The sequence below is a fragment of the Colletotrichum karsti genome (assembly GCF_011947395.1).
Source record: "Colletotrichum karsti strain CkLH20 chromosome Unknown Scaffold9, whole genome shotgun sequence".
Classification (NCBI taxonomy): Eukaryota; Fungi; Ascomycota; class Sordariomycetes; order Glomerellales; family Glomerellaceae; genus Colletotrichum; species Colletotrichum karsti.
The window spans coordinates 871,240-893,448 of NW_024065909.1; the positions used below are offsets into that span (position 1 = coordinate 871,240).

Here is a 22,209-nt window from a genome sequence, read left to right on the forward strand (position 1 = left end):
TTCCTAGTTCATCTTCAGGTTAGTCTTGACTGCGTAGCCGGCATCGATCTAACCCCATTATGTCTACGCTCGACATCGCCTCTTCGCGCCAAACTTCTATGACCTTGAAATGCTCAGAGCATCCCGGCTGTACTCGCGGTTAACACCTCCGAGCTCGTCCTCGGCCGACAAGCGACTGAAATGCCAGACGCCCGCGAAGAGAAGCTTGAAAGCCGGCAGTCGGCACGAAAAAGTGCCGTCGCGGTAATGTTTCCATGATCCACAACATGAAAAACACGCAGACCGCCGGTGAAAGATCCCCAGCTTGCGACCGGGCCGAGCCCTACGGCCGACACCTTGCCTCGGAGCCTTCTCCTATGCCACTAGAACAGAGAGCAACCACTGAGACGAGCGAACGTCTAGACGGCTCAACCATGTTCAACTCGGGAATTCTGGGGGGATCAAACGTTCAGAATGACGGTAACTGACTGTCTGTCATCGACACTTGCCAAGTTTGATCGCACCCAATCAGCATAGTCCTATGGATAGACCACAACCAACTCGGTCGGATACATTCTGACTCGGCTGTACTGTTGAACTCCAAATCTGTAGAACTCCAGAATCCGTCTCGATAGACAACTGGACCCGGAGGACAGCTCCGTCGTCTGAAATCCGGATATGCTTTTTTCTCCCAGAACGAACCGCGGAGTCGCGCACGTCGTTCTTAGCGCAGGTGGTTCGGAGAAGGCGAGGCTCATGACGGCGACATGGGCAAATGTTGGCCGTGTCCGCCTCGAATCCCCTCTCGCTAAAACAATCAGAGTTGCGTTATCGAGATCACGGGTAGCCCTGCCTCGGGTTCGTTTGCCCAGGAATACCTTACATGCCAAGGGGGAGGGCGGTGGTGATGGGCGATTGGCACGGATAGGTGACCGGGTGTGAGGCGGTCTGGAGACGGCGCGCCTGTGCTCAAGTGTGTTGAACAGAGTTTTTCGCGTCGTGAAAGTGTAAGACAATGTTGGGAGGAAAAAGAAGATTGGACGATTGTCAGCGGAGGGAAGGAGAGAAAAAAGATCAGTCCAAACACAGACAGAGGTTTCTGAAAGGCGCGACATGTTGTCGAGGATGGGTTGAACCTGCTACTTCTTTGGTTTGCTGAGAAACAATGCGGTCCACTATTCTTAGATCCTGCTGGAGTGTTGATGGGCGCCGTGTCGAGGTGATGTGAGTCGGGGGAATTATGAAGGAGTGAGGTGTTTCGTTTCGGTCGAGAGCGGATTCGAGTTACCCCGACTGCGTCTGGGAAAAGCCAAGATTAGGAGGACGAAACATGTTGGTCGGTTAGACGGCGGGTTAAAGAGGGTCTGGTCAATATCAGTAGGGCGGCTATTAACTCGTGGTGCTCTGGGTACGGCCGGATTGGCTGTATGCGGTTGTGTCCCCTGTGGTTGAGTCCCTTTGAGGATCCACGGGGAAGGGATGGCTACTGCATGGACGGCAGGCAGGATGTCATGTGTGGGCGTGAGCCGATCCGCGATACCCTGGGTGCTGAAGAGCCAAGGGCCGCGGGATGCGTTGTGGAAGAAGAGCAGGCGTATGTGATCACGAGGAGGGCGGATAGTCTCCGCCTGAGTACCTGGTAAGAAGGCATGAGAGGCGTCGGTGTGGAGACGTGAATGATTGATGCCAGATCTCGGGAAGCGAATCTTGCGTATCCGTACCCAGGCAAGACGAGGTTGACCGTTGATGGAGTGATTCCATTCTGGGATGTGTGCGTGCGGCTACCACTCGTCAAGGCAACATGACCGCGGTCTGGTGTTGAGAAACAGGGGAGTGTCTCCCTTTCCCCGCGAATAGGAGCGGTCCTCGACCGGGCTGGTGGACATGGGAGGGCGAAGACATCAGACGCCAATGCTGCCCCATTCGAGGTTCTGTGACGCACCGAGAGGCGGCGGACGAGGGTATGACGACTCTTGACTGCGCAGGCGAGTCGGGGGACGGAGGGGAAGGGGAAGGGAGCTGGCCGTATGGTTGGTTGAGACCATGACAGGACGAAGCAGACAAGCAACGGCGGAAGAGAAAAGCCAAGGGGACCAAGAGAATGACGACAAGGATGAAGGTGGGTTGTTTGGAGATTCCCGGGTGGTCTGTTAATGTATCGTCGGAGGATTTTCGCGAGGCCCCCAGACGGAGATGGAGATCCAATGACGATGAGGTGAGAGGACAGACGACAGGCCAGCGGCAGGGAAAGTGAATGATGGGCTGACCGACTGGACGGACCAAGAGGGAGCGTTGCAGTGTGCGGACTAGGCTCTTGCTGGCCGTCGAAAGTCCTGGTGTAGAGATGATGGGCTGCAGACGGAGCATCGACGGTTTACGGAGGTGAAGATGGAGATGAGAAAGCTTAGGTAAGACGGGGAATGAACAGGGGTAAAGGTACGTACCGCAGCAGTGAAGACCGCGCTGAAACAAGCCTTGTCGCGGAAATGTCAGAGGGCTGACGGAGGGTGAAGCACATCCGAGCGCCAGCCTCTTTCAGGGGTAGTGGCCAATGAAAACCCTTCAATCGAGAGGTTGTGGGCCGCTAAGCGAGCCCCTGGGTTCGCTAAACGGACAGTGCGGGCCTAAACCTTATTTCGGCTTCGACGTCGTCCGACTTGGTTGACACGCGCTACCACCCAAACCCAGTCTCAACTTCTCTCTTCCATTTCTCTCCTATTGCTATGTGATGCTAGAGAGGACGTCAATCGCCCCGAACACGCCTGGCATTCGTTGCAGGACCGCCGGTGGTCCAGGGACTCGACCGCTAACACCATCAGTCGAACATGCAGCACCGCCGCTTCACCTCCTGCAAGTCATGATGGTTGCACCGTAGGTTCTGGCTGAACCTCCTCGGACTGATCATTCTTGAGATGACTTTCTGTCTGCCGACTTCAAGGACGAACTACCGTTACACCCTCTGGAACGCCGTCCGGTCATTCGTCACGGCACGGCACATCGACCAGAGGAGGGAACCGCTTGTTCTTTTCTTATCTCTGTCAACGTCGAATTAAGTCAGGTACGGAAGCATATGGGCGGACCTGGCTGTGCTCATGAGGCAATGCATCAGCATCAGCATCAGCCAGGTCCGTAATGTAATCCCATCTAACACAGTACCGCCGGACGGTAACACTTTTGCCGTCGTCTCTCCATCTCGCACGCTTCCAGCCTGGTCTGGTCTCCGGCCCGTCATCATCAGTTGACGTTGACATGGCGCGGCGCCGTGGACCTACTACTGCATAGCATGTACGCCAGCAATAGCCAAAACCACCCATGGAATTAAGTCCAAGCTCTTTTTCTCTGGGCCACTCTTCAATCTTCAGCATCGTCCACGCGGCTTCTTCTCGGATCGGCCTATCCAGATCCTTCATTTCTTTCCAGAAACGGGCAACGGGTTGGCAGACTCGGCTTTCACGGCTCCCTCCCTTACCACTCTCTTTCTCTTAGTGTCTCTTACCTGTGTCCGGTCTCTTACTTGGGCGAAATTCCCCATCCTTTTTCTGACAGGCGTCCGAGACCAGGGCTCCCTACACGGCACGGCACCTTGCGAGTGGAAAGTGCCCAATAATACCCAGTTTACTAGCATGTCTACCAAGTCATTCAAGTCCGCGGGGCCCTGTTGGGAAAGGAAAATCACCGACGTCTACATACAGCATGTACGAGCAGAAGCAGAAGCACCAGTGCCAACGAGCATCACCATAGCAGACAGACAAACAGGCAATCTCCTGCAAGGCCAGGTCCCAAAGTGTTTCTCAATTGTCCAGCGGATCCCCCATTTCCACGGCACGGCGCTTGCAAGCAGGAAGCAGGGCAACATGTGTCGCCCAAAATCCCGGCCAAAACCAGAGCTGCACTTGGCCTCACACTTCACACACCCATGTGGCCCCCGGCTGGTGATGGTCAAAACGTGTTTCAACCACGCACCATCAGCCTCCTCGCCCCTTCACCCACGTCCATCCGGGCAGCCACCCCTGTCAACCAGACTCAACGCCTCAATTCTTCCCTTTTGCCCCTAGTCGACTTGTCTCTTTTTTTCAGATGCAACGACGACGCCCGCCCGAGCAGGGGTCTGAGGTTTTCTGGCATCTCGCGACCAAGCCTTGGGACGATCCCGAGTGTGAGAGAGCAGTCGACTTAAATTCATGCCGTTCCCTCTCACCCCCCCTCTTCTGATCCTTTTCCGGTCATCAAAAAAAAGAGTTTTATTTCTATCATTCCCATCTTCGCTTCCGTTTAGGTCGCGGGATTTTTCCTTTTCTTCTTCATTCGCGTTTAATTCTATCTACTCTTCAGAGGCTAGTCCTATACAGCGCGAGTCGCTTTTCAGCTCTATTCCAACTTTTTAAGTCACTCTCTCGACGAACAATTACGACCCCTTCCTTTTTACCGATTTCTTAACAACAAACCGATCAAAATGCATATCTCCGCCATGGTTGTTTCGGCTCTGGCCGCCGTTGCTCAGGGTAGGTCACATCTGGGTGCAAGGAAAAGCGGGAGACGGAAACACACAAGACTAACACAACCGCAGCCGTCGACGTCCAAGTCGTCTCCGTCGCCTCGACCAACAACACCCTCAAGTTCTTCCCCGACAAGATCAACGCCGCCGTCGGCTCCATGGTCCAGTTCCAGTTCCGCGGCGGAAACCACTCCGTCGTCCAGTCCACCTTCGACAACCCGTGCATCCCCATCCAGAACGTAAACACCTCCGCGAAGGGCGTCTACTCCGGCTACCAGCCCGTCGCCGCCTCCGCCGCCGCCGGCCAGATCCCCGCCTTCACCATCATGGTCAACAGCACCACCCCCATGTGGCTCTACTGCTCCCAGGGCAAGCACTGCCAGAACGGCATGGTGATGGTCATCAACGAGAAGTGAGTCTAATTTTCAGCCTCCTTTTTCGATTTTTTCTTTTTTCGCCGCTTTTCAGGGAACTGCACTGTCGCGAGACCCTTGGCAACGCACGCGTCACCTCCTGGGCCTTCCTCCTCGGTTGTGGTGTGACAAGAGCCTCGCGTTTCACATTTCGGACGATGACACACCCGCCCATCTTCTCAAACTTCCCACAACGCATGAACACCCCCTCCAAGACCCTCGGCTAACCCGTCACTCCCTCAAAACAGCACCAAGGCCAACGCCACCCGCTCCCTCTCCAACTACGCCAAGGCCGCGAAGACCGTGCCCCAGGCCCAGATCCCCGGCGGCTCCGGCACCGGCTCCGGCGGCGGTTCCGCCAGCCCCACCGGCGGCGCTGGCTCCGGTTCCGGCTCTGGTTCCGGCTCCGGCAACGGCGGCGGCTCCAACAACGGCGGCGGTGCCGGCGCCACCCCCTCCTCCCCTCCCACCGCCGGCGCCGCCTCCCTCAGCGCGCCCGGCACCCTGCTGCTCGCCCTCGGCGCCACCTTCATGCTCATGTAAGCGTGTGCCGTTGACACAAAAGGCGGACGGCCGCCGTCGAAGGCTCTTTATTCACAGCCCGGCGACGGCGGCTTGGGTATACGGGGGGGTTTATGGGCCAGGAGTTGGTCTGGTTAACGGTTGTAACATTGTGATGATGATCTTAATACCATTCACTTTTTATCATGTTCTTTTTATCATCCTGTCATGGGCGGCAATATTTTTTCTCAACCCGCAGGGGATGTGTATTGGGTTGATGACGGGGAAGGACGACGAGGGGAGGAAAAAATTCCAAAACTAGACGGGGAATCTTTCTGTGCATGGTTCCACGCTGGAAACGGCGTGACTCTGCGTGCGTTGCTATTGCATCTAAATCGAGTTTCTTGATCGGTACCTTGCTGTTCAGATGATGGTGACTTATTTATTGCCGCGTTGACTTGCCGGATGTGTCCTTCTAACATGCTTTCGAGCGGGTTGTCTCGCGTTATCTCTACAGTTCTGTCTAGTCAGTTGTGCGGAGCTCTGTCTTCTGTCCCGACATTGTTTGTCTCCTTCCGCGTGCTTGTATTCTGTCCAGTATCTGCGCGAGTCTCCTTACACTGACAATTCGCATCATGGCCTAGTCAGTCATGGAATTCCTTTAGACACCCCAATGTTGGAATCAACAGTACTGCTGGGACCCCTCCCTCCGCCGTGGGCGCCATCTCAAACACAGCAGTAGAAGCCATTCCTCAGTAAGAACAGAGCAAATATATTCAATCGAAAAAGAGAACACTCCCCGATCAAGCGACAAACTATTTCTCAGGAATCTTCCTCTTCACCCTTCCCTTGGCCGCCTGATCGCACAGCTTCGGCGGCTTGCTCTTCTCCAACCACCCCTCCTCCCTCACGACGCGGCCGACCTTCATGTACTTGTCGCTCTTGCCGAAGAAGTCGACCCAGTGCTTGAGCGTCTGGTGGACCTTGTCCCGCGCCTCGGCCAGCTCGCGCTCCTGCAGCGCGCGCATCTCGTCGTAGGTCCAGTGGCGGTCGACCTCCGGGTCGTCGAGCGGGAGGAACATGTCCTCGACGCCGCGCATGTCCGGGGTGCGGTCCTCGAGGAAGCAGCCCGTGACGAAGCCGCGCGAGGCGTCGTGGCCCGCGAAGACGTTGTAGGAGCCGCCCGGGCCGTAGATGCGCGGGTTCGCCGAGACGTCGAAGATGGTGTGGTTGATGGCCAGGTAGATGGGCTTGTCCGGGTCGGAGCCGTTGTAGGCGAGGAGTTGGTCGGGCGTGAGCTCGAGGGGGCCGTTCTGCGTTGGGGTTCTTTGTCAGCTTTGGTCTCTAGAGAAGAGAGAGGGGGGGATGACGGCTGGGAATGAAGACGGGGGAGGGAAGGCGACTCACGATCTTGGACTTCCAGTAGTCCACCCTCAGGTACCACGGCTTGTTCTTGAAGCCCCAGAAGAAGCTCTCGCCGTTGCTGATGAGGTAGCTCAGGGCGCACGAGGCGAGGCCCAGGAAGGTCAGCACGCGCAGGATGTCGACCCACGGGCTGTACGCCTCCGAGTCGTCGCGGGACCGCTTGCCCTTCTTCTTGCCCCTCGAGTGCTCGGCCGGGGTCCCCGCGAAGAGGTTGTCCTCGTCTTCGACCTCGGCCTTTTCCTGCTGCGGCTTGCGCTGCCGCACCGTGTCGTCTGCCATTGCTATGTGTGTGCGATTGATTTCGTACGGGTGGTGGTGGTTGTTGAAAAAAAGTGAGAATGGGAGAAGCTCCTGAACGGGTCTCGCGACTTTTACGGGATATTTGGAGCTGCAAAGTAAGTGGTGCTAAAGATAGCGTCACCCCTGGTCTGCTAAGATGTTGTCGATGTGGCCTGACAGACGGAAGCTGCGGACATCCAATGTTCCCCTTTGCCGTGTAAAAAAGGGACGGACAACGGATATACTACTGCATTAGCCAGCAAACAGGTATCCAGTCGCTGGTAAAGGGCCGTATTAATTGTTCGACGCGACGGGATGCCGAGAGCGAGACGTGGGGAACGGAGCATATGCGCAAAAAGTGACTTTTAGACGGCGTCTGATAGGCCGCTGCGGATCCAGGTCATCCGAAGGCGTGTCCCTTTTTTTGGGACCCTTCACTGCCTTTTGGGGACAGCAGGACGGTTCCTTGGAGATGCGAGTTACAAATATAGTGTCTTGGGAACTTCGATAGTGGGTAGTTGAGCCTCTTGAGCGGCCTCCTGATGCTGTGCTATGTAAGCTTCCAGAAGCTGGTCTCAGCTGGCGATGCACACCATGGACGATGACAAGTGAAGACCTAATTAATTGCACCGAGAGCATCGATGTCTGTGGCAGTTGTCAAGGAAGGCATTTGATCTAATGCTCTCTTTCCTCGCATGATGCTGTCACCTCTTTATCCGTATCTCAGGTATCCTTCTACGAAGCATACGTGTACTGCATTGACGCATTCCTCATATTCTTCTATCGTGCTGTAGGGGATGCAGTTTTTTCTGGGTCAACGGCTTTTTTCTCCAAAAAGTGGGGTTGATTAGGTCATTTGGCGATTCTTCATGCCCAATCCCATTTCAGAACCGAGTCGGCCATCTCGCTAGGGCAATCCATTCCGCGTCTCCCAGTCAACCCGGCCCTGCTTGCAGTACAACTGCGCTGTAAACACCCGCCGCACCTTTCCTGGAGATAGATACCTGCCCTGCCTACCTATACCCGAACCTCGACCTCCCTTACATGATACCACCTGCGTTAAGCAACCTCCAAACGCCATCGCCGTCATCATTGTCGACGCGACTTGTGTGACCTGCTCTCATGCCCCTAACAGCCCGGAGCAACACCATAACCAGTATTCCCAAGAACCATCACTCGCATTAGAGGAAGGCGCCCGCTCGATAGCCCAGCTATAGGTAGCGACGACACCTTCAAGACACCCCATCGCACACTCACAAAATGGCCGAGAGCGCCGACGCAACACCGCCGTCGCCGTCGCCGAGCGGTCCGCTCAACCCGATCACCCCAGACCGCGCCAACCAGAAGCGCGATGCTCGGAACCTCTTTCCCTCCCCGCGCGGCAGCGAGGGCCGCGAGAGCTCCGTCCACGAAAAGATATCCCAATTCAACTCCATGGCCATGCAGTCCAAGACTCTAGAGCGCAAGACCGCCGACGCCGCCCTGAAGCGCGCCATGCTCGGCCGCGAGGAGGCCGAAGGCGAGGCCCGTCGCTACAAGGACGAGTGCAAGGTGCTTCGCGTCCAGCTGGAGAAGGGCAAGGAGAGGGAGCAGCGCGTGAGCGAGAGGCTAGAGACCGTCATGGTGAGATATTCTGTCGTCCCCCGACGTCGACGTTGACAACAGCAATTCTAACACCCCTCTTCGCAGGAGCAATACGGCCGCGCAAAGGAGACATACGCACACACGAAAGCCGCCTGGGAAAAGGAGATCAAACTGGCCCGCAAAAAGACATTCAAAAACGAGTCGACCATCATCAAGCTCCAAGAAGAGCTCAAGGCCGCCCGCGACGGCTGGCGCGCGTCATCCGATAACCTCGACGCCGAGAAGCTGCGCTCGAAAGCTAGGGAAGAAGAAGCATTCCAGGCTCGCTACCAGATGGTCAGCATGGAAGAACAGCTCACGGAAGCCCTCGAGCGCGCCAAGCTGCTCGAGCAAGAGCGCGACGCATTCAAGACCCTGGCCAAGGAGGAAGAAGTCGCCCGCATCGCCGCCGAAGGCCGCATCCCGCTCCCCAAGAACGACATCGCCCAAGACGACGAGTTCGCGTCGCCTAAGAAGAAGCCGCGCGTCTTTTCTCTCTCCACCGTCGACATCGTGTCGTCCGCCGCCAGCGAGGAGGAGATTGAACAACTGAGCCTCCAGGTTTCCTGGGAGCGCCAGCGTGCTGACCGCGCGTACGAGATTGTTGATTTCATGCAGGCCGAGTGTGAGCTGCGCTGCTGCCCTTGCGCCAAGTCCCACAAGAGGCGAAGCATCGCGTCGCCGAGGCAGAGCCTGGGCTCCAACAGACCAAGCATCCTGTCCCCGCGCAGGAGACTGATGCCACCAGCCGAGATCGCCGACGCCAGTGATTTGGTCATTCTCCGTGAAGGACGGGACTCGTTCTCGGATCGCCGGCCGTCGCTGAGAGCGTCCCAGACCCCTCCAAAGGAGGAGGAGATCTTCAAGAAGCCAGAGGCCCCTGCCCCGGCTCCGAGGAGATCAAAGGAGGAGCGGAGAAGCACCATCTTCTGCCCTCGCGAAGGCATCTTCCGCACTGTTTCTCAGGAAGAAGCAGAGCAGGTAGAAGAAGCCCGCAGGGAGAAGGAGAGACAGCTACATGACGACAGTGAGGCTTCCCCCAACGAGCCTCCAACTCCTGTTGACGCCCCTCCAAGATTTTCCCGCACGCCCTCCCTCGACCCTCCCGCCTTCGCCGTGCTCGCCCAAGAGCGCATGTCCCTAGCGTCCCTGCTCAACGCACCCCACGGCGGCGGCGACGGCGAGGCCCACAGCGCTCCTCTCCCGTCCATCCCCACCATGCCCGACACCCCGGCCCGCCCCGAGTCCCCGTCGTCTAGGAGCCCGTCCCCGATCCCGGAGGACACCATTCGGCCGCACACAGCCGCAGCCTTCTACACCAAGACCACGACAACGACCGTCCCCGTCCGTGACGACAAGCCCCGACCCGTGCCCCGGTACGAGCGCGCCCGCACGCCGTCCGGAGAGTCCCACATGTCCTTCGATGTCAACAACCCAGCCATGACGCCGACTATGACTCGCGAAGAGGCTATTGCCCGCATCCGCGAGCGCCGCGGCCGCGCAAAGTCCATCGCTCAGGGCACCGCCACACCGCGCAAGAAGATGATCGAGGGCGCCGGAGAACGGCGAGACGTTAGCGCCCCCGCCGGCCAGCCGGTCCCCAAGGCGAAGGCTTAGAGTCCCTCCGCGCCTCACACGGAACCGCGCGGCCGAACGGGCTTCTACCGGCCCCGGCCGCCCACGCCGGGCAGGCCGGCACGACCACCGCCACCAGCTCCTCCTATGAGCCCCCTACAGAGGGCGACGGGGCTTTTGGATGCGGCGGGGAATGGGTTTTGGAGGATGACGCGGGACCCGTTTGGTTGGTCCAACCGTACATGAAAGAAGAAACAGAACCTACGCACGACACGACGGCGTTTCCGGATAGGGGAAAAAAGGGGACACAGGGCAGGTCTTTTGTTTTTTTCTCTTGTCTTGTTTATGTTTCTTGGGGTGGAGTTGTTTTTGGTTTCTGGATATCCTCCTTCCTGCTCTCACGGCCCGGGCCCCTCACACTCTGCATTGTCACGGCGTTCTGTCATTTGCCGGTTCTATGGATTCGGAAAGGGGGGGAGGGGGTTGGCCCAACGGAACGGCGGGATTATACCAGGAGGATGAGTCTTTCTTATTCTACTTTTATGAGGAGTTTGGGATGGAAGGGGTACAGGATTACCCTCATTGAGTAGTATTACATACGGCCTCTGTTGTTATTGTTTTTTGTACGAACAAAAGATGTTTTGGTTTTAACGGGGAGAAGGGGAGGGAGAGGTCATTGTTTTTCCAGTTCATGTTATCCGATGCGTAATTGAGTCTGCTTTTATACCTGTTAAAACTGCTTTTTTTGCTCCGTCCTGTTTTGGGTGTAACTGTCTGTAGACTCGTTTACCTCTCGCGAGGGTTTGATGAGGTATGAATGGCACGAAACGACGAAAGCTGACAGTGTAAGGCAATGCGTCGGTGATGTCTGCTTCTGTGCCATGTGAGACCTGGTAAGGTATGACGGGAAAAGGTTGATCGCAGCCCGTTTCCCTGTGCCGAGACATGGCCTACCGGGACATTTGACATTCGTAGGACGGGCGAGATGGGGTTCGCCATCTCTCGGTTGCATTGATGCGCGGGCTGGGTGATGCCAGCGTCAGAGAACATAGTCCATACGTCGAAAGCCGCGACCGCGATAGGTGAACAGCTGCGAGACGTCACGAGCCACTCTCGATGTGTTTGCCGGGGCTGGAGGTGAGGACTAAGCATGTATCTCGGGATCCTGAATACCAACACCGCCCGCCTACCACTTGTTGTTATCCATGTTTGATTGATATATCTGTATGTTTCTCCCTTTGAGTCCATATCTACAGCCGTCTCCGTAAGCCCGCGAATCTTTGTTTCTCATCGTCATCGCGACGTCGTTTGCATCATGTCAGCTAGCCACGCAGCGTATGTCCTTCGAACACGACTTCGACCTCGACCTTGGTGATGGATGCCCGCGTGAGCGAATATCCTGTAGGTAATCTTTACGTGGCATGATGAGGGCATCAAGGGATTCGCGATTGGAAGGCTCAGCATCTTCGTGATATGCCTGACACCACCATCATCTACTCCGGTTGGCGATCACGCACACTGCCTATCCCCTATAGCTCTCACGAGCATACCTACGCCCAGCCTTGGCTGGATTAAGCCCATCAATACTAGTCCTTCTCCTGTTCGTATCTATCTGTTTTAATGATACCCAGTATATATGGCCAGTTCCTATGCTGCTTTATAAGAACTGTAAGCCTAGAGTAAGGTCAACTACTTGAGCTCCTCTGGAGCAACGGCGACAGTCCATACATATATGCGGTACGCATATGAACTGCCGGCGTGATTACAGTAAAGACGTTAGCCTAAGAACTTATTCCAACGGAAGAGGACGTGGACAAAACATCCCACGCACAGGAAACGAATTTGATGGAGTCTAAAAACAGCCGAAGTTGTACAAGCTCTCGGGAAATGACGCCTCGGAATCTTGGCTCGGCACCGGGAGGGAACCTTGGTGCAACGGCGACGAAATCGAATTTTTGGCCCTGGCGGGCTAAGACGGCACAATCGGCGTGGTAATTCTTGGGAAGAAAAAGAAAAGTATGTCGTCGCACACATACACACACACACCCTTCTTCCTTCGCCGATGCCCTTCGCCGATGCCCTTCGCCGATGTCCTCCTGCCGACCACCACACCGGGGGCAGCTTTCGGCGGCTTCGGAGGGGCGAGGGCGGTGGAGTAACAACACCATCAGGACTTTTTTTCTAGACGGTTTCGAAACCGAGCTCCTATTCTGTCGTTTGATTAGTTATGTTAGGTTAAGTTGATCGGTGAAGGTTCTGTGTGTGTGTGTGTGTGAGCAACACCATCAGGATTATTCTAGACGGTTTCGAATCTGACCCCTTTTTGTTTCTTCCTGCCATTTGATGATTTATGGTTAAGTTGAACCAGAAAGCCCTTACAAAGATAAGATACATTAAGTTTGTATCTGATCGATGGTGGCAGTATATTGAAATGGGTGGTGGGTGGTGTTGGTGAAAGGTTACGTGTGTGTCAAATTATTCTCGAACTTCTCCAAGACTTCTTGGAACGAAGCTTACTTTACTTCTCACATTCAATAGTAGGGTGCCGTTTGTCTTCCTGCCAAGCGAGACGTCAAACAACCTTCCTTCCATCCTTCTTCTTCTTCTTCTTCCCTCCCCCCTCCGCAAATGCCGCGGCGGGCGGCGGCGCGGCGCTGGCGGCACCCTGCCTTCTTTGCCGTAACGGGTGCCCTCCTCGGCGCGCGGGGAAACACCGGACGGAGGAAAGGAAGTGGGTGGGTACACACAAAGATCGGACGTCATTGCCGGCCGAGGGTTAATGGAGAGCTGTATCGCGCCGGCGGGGAGAGAAGGAGAGTTCACTTGATACCGAAGGCCAAGATAATGACGACGGCGGCAATGGAAATCAGCGGAGGCTTTTTCGAATGTCGGATCCTGCATTGGGGCGGACTCGGATGGAGGCGGTAAGTATGCTGCTGCTGCTGAGCCTGCGCCTGACATTCACTACCAAAGGGTATATGAGGAAAAAAATGAGTGTCCATACCAGACTTGGAGAACCTGATGTGTGCCTGGTTTCGTCTGAGTCTGTTCTAGAATGGTCCGATTGACTGTTGGATTTGAAGAGTAGCTGATCTACGCATGGAATCATGTACCGAGAACAAGTACAATGCCAAGCGAGTAACACGTCGTTCAGGTGCGATGCAGCATCAATCTAGAAAGCCGAGATGATACAATTAACTGAAACCTGTCGTGGATGTTCTCCTTCATCCCGACTATATCTGTGGTATATATGTACAACATATCAAGTCGTAACGTCGTGCAGCATGTGTGAAAAGCGCCCCTCCCGCTCCGTAGATCTGAGACAACCCCCTCAAAGATACCTTTGTCACATTATAAATAGATTGGCGACATCAACCGTTGAGAAAACCCCTGGCCGCATTTCTTGCGTTCTCGGAGCTGTAAGCGTCGAGTTTGACGGCGACTAACACGACCTCGACCGCGCTCTTGCCGTTCCGAGAGCCCTGAATCTTGAGCCGCCACTGGCCTGTTCTTACAACCCACTCTTCGGCGCCTAATGCGGCGTGGCTCCCCGTCGCGGCATTGCCGAGGGAGTCGATGCGCCGCCGTTTGCGCGAGTTCGGGAGGAAATTCGATGTCGAGCCGGCCGTGGGAGACTCGTGCCCACCGCCCTGGCCGGTGCTTGAATTTGCTGATACGTTGCCAACGTGCAAGTCTTCGGGGGCCTCGAACGTGTGCGGCTTGCCGTCCAAGATGATGGACGTCTCCGCGTCAATGGTGACACGAACGAGATCCTCGCTGAGAGGAGTATGGCCGGGCGTGGGAGGTTGACTTCCCGCGCCGCCGGACGCCATCAGTAGACCCAGGGGTTGAGTGGTAGGAGGGAGGTTGAGCTTCGTCGCGACGACTTCAAAGAGACGCGCAACACGGGCACGGGTGTCGCGGAAGAACTCTGCGCGTACGGAGTTGGGTTGGAAGTGCAAGCGGGTGCTCTCGCCACCGATTTCCAGGACGAGCTCTGCGGCGCGATCGTCGACGTAGGGGCGGGCGTAGTTCACCCAACCGGCGAGATGGTCGCCGGGTGACGCAGAGGCCGCAGAGACGTCGGCGGCGACGCTGATGCCGCTTTTGAGAATGTCCTCGAGACGGAGCACGATCTCCTCCCGACGGCGGGCTTGGTTGTAGCTGATGTGGTGCGCAATGAGCTTCTGCTCGAGGCCCTTGAAGTTGAAGTATCTGCAGTCACGGAGGAGCTCGGCGCGGTGGGTCTCGTTGCGGATGGTGACCGGGTAGCCGCGAAGGAGGTGGAGGATCTCGGAGAAGGTCTCGGCGGAGCGGTTCGGTACGGACGGGGGTAGGATAGAAGGAGGGCGGAGGAGACCTTCGCGGTCGAGGCCAGGGAAGAGATCTTCTGGGTTGGAGAAGAAGACGGCGAAGCCAAGTGAGAAGAAGTTTGGCGAGTTGCCCGGGTCGGTGAAGATATCGCGGGGAATCTGGAACTCGCGATGGCCGATAGAGATGAAGATTGATTCTTCGTAGAGTTGGGATATCAACTTGGGCACTGGATGGAGAAGTTTTAGTATGCGCAGGAGGGCAGCAGGTGAACGACAGACGTACAGCTGTAGAACTGGGCATCGGCGAACAGTCGCACAAAGTGCGTCCCATCTCTTGGCTTGACATGATAGCCCTGGAGGTGAAGAGAGATATCGGCGAAGGTCCTTGGATCACGGTCGATGTAGAGGGTGCGAATGGCGCTCGAGAGGTCCTCGCCTGTTTCCTGAGCCTTCTTGACCTGACAGTAGAAGTATTGGGAGAAGTAAGACGGGGCTGGAGTAGAAGTCAGTTAGCAACAGCGATACTCGCGGGTCGCGGTTCGCGGGGTGAGGGCGGTTCCGGCGGATTTGGAGGATCGGTTGGAGCGGGAGAGGGGGGCAGGGATTGTAGACGCACCATCAGACGAAATGGAAGCGCCCGACAGCTTGAACAATTCGTTTCCTATCTGGATGGGAAAGACGCGTTCGTGGGGCAGGAGGTTTGGAATCTTGGACACGGCTTCTTCGTCGCGTGGCGGGGCCGGGCTTCTCGAGGGACGATGCGGCTTGCCGTTGCTGGCATTGGCGACGGACATGTCGGCAGCGGCGGTGGGAGTCGGGCGCGGGGGTGGCATCACGGATCGCTGCTGCTGCTGCTGTTGTTGTTGCTGCTGGGTTCGTCGTGGCGGCGGCGGAGGCGGCGGTGGAGGAGGCAGAAGCTGCCGCTGCTGCTGCTTCTGCTCGTGGTTGACGATTTTGCGCGAGGAGTCGGATTCCGGTTTGGACCCTGAATTGCGACAAAGACAAAACAGCTTCAGAGGACTGCTCTAATGAAGATGCGAACGCGAATGCAAATGCAAATGCAAGTATTCAGAAGCAAAGCTGGCAAGGAGCCTGCTCACCCTGCTGCGCGGTGTTGTCGAACCATAAATCAAATACATCAGCATCCGACATGGCAGAGAAGATGTGATGGGTTGCGTCTCTGTAAATTTCTCGATTGAGGCAGGCTGCGACACGCAGCGGTGATCTAGGTACGCGACGAGCAGTAATTGCTGCCCCAATTCGTCGGCTCAGTGTCTCTTCTGCGACCAGGGGTTTTAAGGTAGCATTGGCTCAAGTCGTAAATGGAACAGCGACAGCGACAGCGAACCTGGAATGGAATGTGAGCTCGATGATGAATGACTGCCTGATTGGAGGTATTGGCGATTGGACGTCGTTGGAAAGAAAACCCGCCCAGGCGACAGAAGCGCGCGCGCGCGACGGGAAGCTCTTTCTACTGGCGTGTCTGAAGGTTTCTGTGAGTGAGCAGACAGAGGCCATTGATTGGACCAAAATCAGAAAAGAGCATGTATCTTTTCTGCAGCATTTGTATGACAAGCTACATGTCTCGCTTCCCTGCCAATTAAAACGTTGTTGGGGGCCGTTATCCCCGGAGAAAACCCGCGCCAACCCCGAAGAGTACTAGCGATGCGTTCGGCGGCCCCGTAGCGTGTACAAGCGTGCCTGCCTGCTGGTGGACGACGACCTGGACCTGCACTTTTTATCCGTACCGTGCTTCCATTGTGGAAGGTACCACCTGCCTTGGTCCTCGGGTCGTGCCTTCCCAACTCTATCTCAATCTTACGGCAGTAAAATTCGGAAACCAATCAATTGGATCCCGTAGGCCGTAGGTACCTAGCCTTTCGTTGCAGCCTGGCCTGCTTGCTACCACTTTGCCTTCCTTCGCCTTGTCCTTACTATTACCTCACCTCGCCAATTCATCCTCCGCCTCTCAAACCTCTCGTCCGAATGTGCTCGTGCTCGGTCGGACGTGACGTGACCTGCGTCCTTGATCCTTCGTCCCGAAGGCGGAAACGCCTCGGAGGGTTGCTCTGAACGATGGCATCGAGATCTTCCATCGCCTGACTCTCTTTTGCCTCTTTTGCGGAATCAGAAACCCACGCAACATTGTGGGAACTTTCAACCTTCCCAGTCCATTACATGCTCTCGCAAGACGCTACGGACACGAACAAGATCAGAGAGATATCAGGCCACAATTATACCGGGCTACCCTACCACCCTATTCGCGTGCAGATAGCCTCAATCCTGCAAGGGACCGCGACCGCGACGGCCACCCTACCTTAATCACCGACTTCCACAATGACAGACTCTGCGAACTGACACCTGCAGAAACAACGGGCGTTGGAAGAAGATGCTCAAGACCAACCGGGTCAATTCCCGTCTACAGCCTCGGGGTGCTCGCTATGCCACAAACTATAGAGGGCTGGCCGCAAACAAGATTCGATCACGCCCTACTCCGAGATCTAGCATCAACCTCGAGGGGGACCTCTCCGTGTTGCATCTTATTGCCTCCCGTCTTGCTTTTTACTCTCAAATCCCGCCATGCGGTCTGGAGCTGAGGCGTCGTCCGATGTCCGACGTCTATAACGACTCTCAAGAGAGGTCACCCAACCTAAAAGCTGCCCGGAAACCATCACCGGCCACGAAAGCAAGGATTACCTCGATTTCGGCAAGTCTGAGCCGAAACTGACAACCATCGTAATGCCATCAAGCTTCGCCTCCAAAAGCCTCGACGCCGCCGAACCAATCCTGCCGATCAATATGCAAGTACGCCAAATCCACCGACGAACTGCTGCCCTGTCCTGGTTTGAAGGATCGCCCCAACTCCAAAAGCCGCATTCCAGAGTCTTTGCGCACGCGATCTGTGAGCGAGCCCATTACGTTGCTCAAGGTTTACCATTGCCGACATATGCTTCTTCTGAGTGCGGCGGCACGAACTCCTCGCGGCAATGTCCACAATCGGCCTAGCTCTGCCGTCTGACAACAACAAGCTCTGCGACCGGCAGCTCTTCAGCTGTTCAGTCCGCGCTGGTCCGCTGCACCAACCATCCGCCAACTCGCATGGTTGCCGCACTACGCAACGCCCTTCAGAAGAAATAAAAAAAAGTGTTAAAAATTGGAACACCATGTCGGCCGAGTTACGGAGGATGTTGCTGCCTTGATACAGGAGACGCAGCCATTTCAGAGCAGGCCCGGTTGGCTATAGAAGACATATATCAGAACTGCCAGACGACTGCTTACCTCGAGAGAAACCGAGGCTATGCGAACGCGATACCGAAGATCAAGGTTCAATGTTCGAACTTCGTCCCGTGTCGGGGACATCTGTGCTTCTTGTTGAGCCCGTCCGACTGAGCCTCCCTACTCGAGACTCGAGTACCCCCAACTCAAAGGACTACTGCGTCAGTCGACCCCAGGAACGGTCAGAGGGCCAAGGTCACTGGTGCGCCGCAGAGGAGATAGGCTCGGAGCCGACGCGCGACTTTTCCGCTGCCATATGGGGCCAATGGAGCCGCAACACTGAATCTGAGGGGACCGCCGTGGGTACTCTGTACCTACTTTATTGCGACTTGATGTCGTGCTGGCCAGTTTCCAAGGCCTTCCCTCGTGCACGACAGGGATTGATGCGTTTTCGTTAACGGCACGCGTCCCTGAAGTCCGGCCACCTAGCCCAGCACGCTGCGCTGCACTCCACTGGATTTGCTGTTTGCTGGAGGAGATAACGCCGAAACGCGCCCCAGATGGATGCTGGGTGTCCTGGTCTGGGTTGGCATCCCTGTTCCGTCAATCACGTCTGCAGTTCCCAATTCAACGGCTGGTCCGCGTCGTCTCTCTCTGCCTCTGGGGTTTGATGGCCGATTCGGCTACGACTAGAAATGCTTGTCCAATGCCGGCTCGAATTCGAGACTCTACCTCTTATGAATGCGCAAATCTTGGGCGGCAACGACGAACGCGGTACCGAACCAGACACGCAACGCAGAGTTCGGGGGATCTCGATTAAGAGGCCGAATCGGGCAGTCGTTGTCCCTGTCTAAACACAAGCACAAGGCGACTAATGGACGGAGCCGACCTGCCTTATTTCCCCTGGGACAAGTCATAATGAAACCCGTCCCCCAGATCCAGCAAGCCATCCCACTGGCGGCCGCTTCGGCGGCAAGTTGAGTGGCATCGCTGGGCTCGCCGCGCAGGGCCCTGGCCGCCCTAGGCTCGAGCCGACAGTCATCATAGCCCGTCGACGACACAAACAGGCGAGACCGAGATTGGCAGCAAGACTTGCATGCATGCACAGCCTGTTTCGCGGGGCAAATCTGGGCCCGGGTAGGCAGTACGAGACAGTCAGTCTGAGTAAGTCTCGAGAAAAAAGCTTCCAAGTCAAGTCGGCCTGGCGGATAGAAGCCAGGAATGGGTGTGGATCACGAATTTGATCGTCACTGAGTATGGGATGAGGGATGGCACATACCCGTGGTCACCAAGCGTGCGAGAAGAATTCGCGCGTGCGCTGGTGTCTGCGACCTGCGACAGCCACGAACTGTCGAGTCTAGCGGTTTCTGGGAGACGCCGACGCTTGTCTCTCATGTCTCATCCTAATTATCAAAGACAAACACACATACACGGTTTGCGGTCAGCAATCTGTCGGTAAAAGGTTGGCTCATATCTGATGTAGGGAATTCATCAAAGTTTCCCATGGCCCCCACCTGCGAACCAGCAACTGGATCCGAACGACAAATTTGTCTGGAACACACAAGTCCTGCTACGGGTACACTATGGGGGTCGAAATTGCCGATGAAGAAGAAGGGGACGACGGGGACTGGGGGCCCTGGGGGAACGACTGGCGATCGACGAGGAGACGAAAGAAAAGATGGATGAAAGAAGCTTGGCTTGGCGGCGGGCGGTTGGGGGTGGACAACCTGAAAAGACTGCGGCAACGGGAGCGTAACGGCGCCGGACGAGAGAGAGGCCAGCATGAGCACCATCCAGCACCAACAACACGGCCATCACCATTCACAACCACGCAACGCCGCGGGAAGGGCATGGCACAGGGCCTAAGCCTGAGGCGCTCGCAATGTTTCCAGGTAAGGGTTTAGCTACAAAACGTGCGGAGCGGCGAGGCGGCGACTAGTCGCCCACGTCGCGCACATTGAGTTGCTTAGGTGAGGATCATGTCACAGTCCGAGATGCGTCGCGTCAAGGTTGGACCTGTCAGTGAGATACCCTCAGACGGGGTGGAAAGTGGAGGGAAGAGGGGAGGAAGGGTACGGGGATGCGGTTGACTTCGGACTGGACTCCGGCATGGCCTGAAGACATCAGCGCAAGGGAGGCCGGGGCACGCACGCCCGCGCCCACCACCAACTTGAGAGGTTGCCCACACCCGTCCGGGACGCAAGACAGACAGACACGCAGACACACAGACACGCAGTCCTCGACTCCCATCTTGAGTTTGCATCGACGAGGTTGCTTGCAGCAATCGGGATCAGGAACGCAGGGCGACACTGCATGAAAAGCCTCCCGCGATAAACACATACGCGGTGCTATTCACAGAATGGTGGCCGCAGGTCGCCGACCTCGCGCGCCGCGGCCCAGTCTGTACAATACGTACATCACACTCAGTACTCTGTAAGTCTACGCACGTACGACCACCGGCATACGGGATACGCAGGGGCGTCATCAGGCGGCTCATCAAAGCATGTGGCTTGTCTGGTGAATTCGCAGCGACGGGATTGGATCGTAAGACTGAAATCCATTGACGACGACGACGACGACGATCCTCGAGGCAGTGGGCTGTTGGTACGACAGCCATGCCTTGCTTCGGTCCTTTGATTCTGATTTCGACTGCATGGTCATGCACGGCTTCCACACGAGGAGACAGATGCCTCGCACATGCACGTACGGATACGTGTCGTCGACATTGACATTGCCAGGCTCATCATCATTTATCTCAGTCTGGTCTCGGTGGGATTGACTGGACATGCAGATGTTGCTGGTGGGAGATTTTCACCAGCAGGCCCATCTGCGGGATCCACCTCGTCCACTTCATCTTGGCCATCAAACCTTCGACCCCGAAACCCTGAATCTTTCCAACTTGTTCCTCGCCCTCTTCACCAAGTTCAAGCTGCAACCTTCGGACGGCGGGGACAGCTTGCGCAGGACGAAGCTTGAGTGGATCGCACGCGTTCCAGGGAGGTTCCAGGCATCGGTCCAGTCAAGACCACTTGGTGACACCCGCTGCGCCCCCGGAAACTGTGGATTACTTCTGGGTTTTAAGGTGTTTGGGTGTCCTTTTTTTACCTTGACATCACGTGTATTTTTGGACTCTCCGGCCGGGAACGCTTGGAGCCGTTCGCAAGACACGCGACGGGATTACTTGCAAGTCCCCAAAGGGTACTTGTGTCCTTGGTGTCCATTCGAGAGAAGGACATGTACTCGCCCCTTGTCGCTCAGCTTCGTGTCCTCTTATTATGCTGGCAGGAGTACTCTGTATGAATACAAGGACAAGGACCTGGAGCGTGGAGGCGTAACCTTCCATACGCCTTCGATACCTCTTACACCACATACCAGCAGATGCCCTTCGGCCCTTGGTCTTTTTCTTCTCGAAAATTGTGCCAGATAAAAATAGGTACGTACCGAGAATGCCGAAGACGCTTGTCTGAACGAGTCTTTCCTCACTCATCCGTAACTCAACAATCCGTATACGACAAGTCCTTCATCTCAGCTCGACGGCTTGGTACCCGGTACGTACAAAACAGGGCACAGTTGGATGAAAGAGATAAGGTACGCAGGAACCGGCATTAAGGTACGAGCACGCAGCCCTCCGCGAACTTGCTCCTGGAAAAGTACGCCGAAGACGACCACGGTAGCAGCCACGAGGCAGCAACAACATGAGCACTGAAGACGAGTTTTCCGAACCCCACCCGAGCGCTAAGTGACGACGGGACTCGGGGTCGGTGACGGTCGGCTCGAGGAAAGGAAGCATTCCGACGTGCATATGGATGATTGGGGGCTGCATGGCCACTCACTACTAGGTGGTGACCACACTACTTCTACCTGCCTGTACACTACTTGGTACCGATTTCAAAGACGACGCTAGAACAAGGACACTCGAGTTAAGACGCAGGGGGACTTTTCTATGCGACAACAACATTAGCTACCTGGCCCGGCCTTTGGCAAGGGTACCTGGCACGCCGATCCCTCATCCAGCGAGCTTCGGTCCAGGCCCTGTGGTGGCCTTGTGGTGCCCCTCGGCCGGTGTTGTCTTTACGCAGTAGACGCCAGTAGCTGGGTCGACGATTCAACAGAGGTTGTCTATTCGTAGGACTAGCCGTCCTACCGGGCGTTTTTCTGCCCGGCCTTCTGCAAAACCGTACCAGGAGCCCACTTGCTGGAACCTGAGGTTCCTCTCAGCTGCATCCCGGCCGTGGATGTGTGTCTCTCCGGACATATTGTGTCGCCTCCCTGAATATACGACGTACCTACGTACCGTACCTGGTCCTTCCTGTGCCTGGCTGCATCTACGGATACGGATACCGTGCCTTGCGTGCTTCGTTCTTCAGGAGACACGAACGGCAGCATCATC

At 56.2% G+C, this 22,209-nt stretch overlaps 4 protein-coding genes across 4 annotated transcripts; 2 read left to right on the forward strand and 2 right to left on the reverse strand.

The window, feature by feature from the left end:
- Positions 1 to 4,432: 4,432 nt before the first annotated feature.
- Positions 4,433 to 5,430, forward strand: CkaCkLH20_03796 (extracellular serine-rich protein; the record flags this gene model as incomplete). The annotated part of the gene is made up of 3 exons (XM_038886515.1): positions 4,433 to 4,481; positions 4,547 to 4,886; positions 5,136 to 5,430. The coding sequence occupies 3 exons, from the start codon at positions 4,433 to 4,435 to the stop codon at positions 5,428 to 5,430; spliced, it is 684 nt and encodes a 227-aa protein (XP_038748357.1).
- Positions 5,431 to 6,203: 773 nt separating this feature from the next.
- On the reverse strand, positions 6,204 to 7,092 carry CkaCkLH20_03797 (cytochrome b5-like Heme/Steroid binding domain-containing protein; the record flags this gene model as incomplete). The annotated part of the gene is made up of 2 exons (XM_038886516.1): positions 6,204 to 6,701; positions 6,796 to 7,092. 2 exons carry the CDS (start codon positions 7,090 to 7,092, stop codon positions 6,204 to 6,206), a joined length of 795 nt encoding a protein of 264 aa, XP_038748358.1.
- Positions 7,093 to 8,352: 1,260 nt separating this feature from the next.
- Positions 8,353 to 10,332, forward strand: CkaCkLH20_03798 (uncharacterized protein; the record flags this gene model as incomplete). The annotated part of the gene is made up of 2 exons (XM_038886517.1): positions 8,353 to 8,715; positions 8,782 to 10,332. The coding sequence occupies 2 exons, from the start codon at positions 8,353 to 8,355 to the stop codon at positions 10,330 to 10,332; spliced, it is 1,914 nt and encodes a 637-aa protein (XP_038748359.1).
- A 3,329-nt stretch (positions 10,333 to 13,661) lies between these two features.
- On the reverse strand, positions 13,662 to 15,755 carry CkaCkLH20_03799 (BTB/POZ domain-containing protein; the record flags this gene model as incomplete). The annotated part of the gene is made up of 4 exons (XM_038886518.1): positions 13,662 to 14,830; positions 14,887 to 15,096; positions 15,220 to 15,588; positions 15,704 to 15,755. 4 exons carry the CDS (start codon positions 15,753 to 15,755, stop codon positions 13,662 to 13,664), a joined length of 1,800 nt encoding a protein of 599 aa, XP_038748360.1.
- Between the last annotated feature and the right edge of the window lie 6,454 nt (positions 15,756 to 22,209).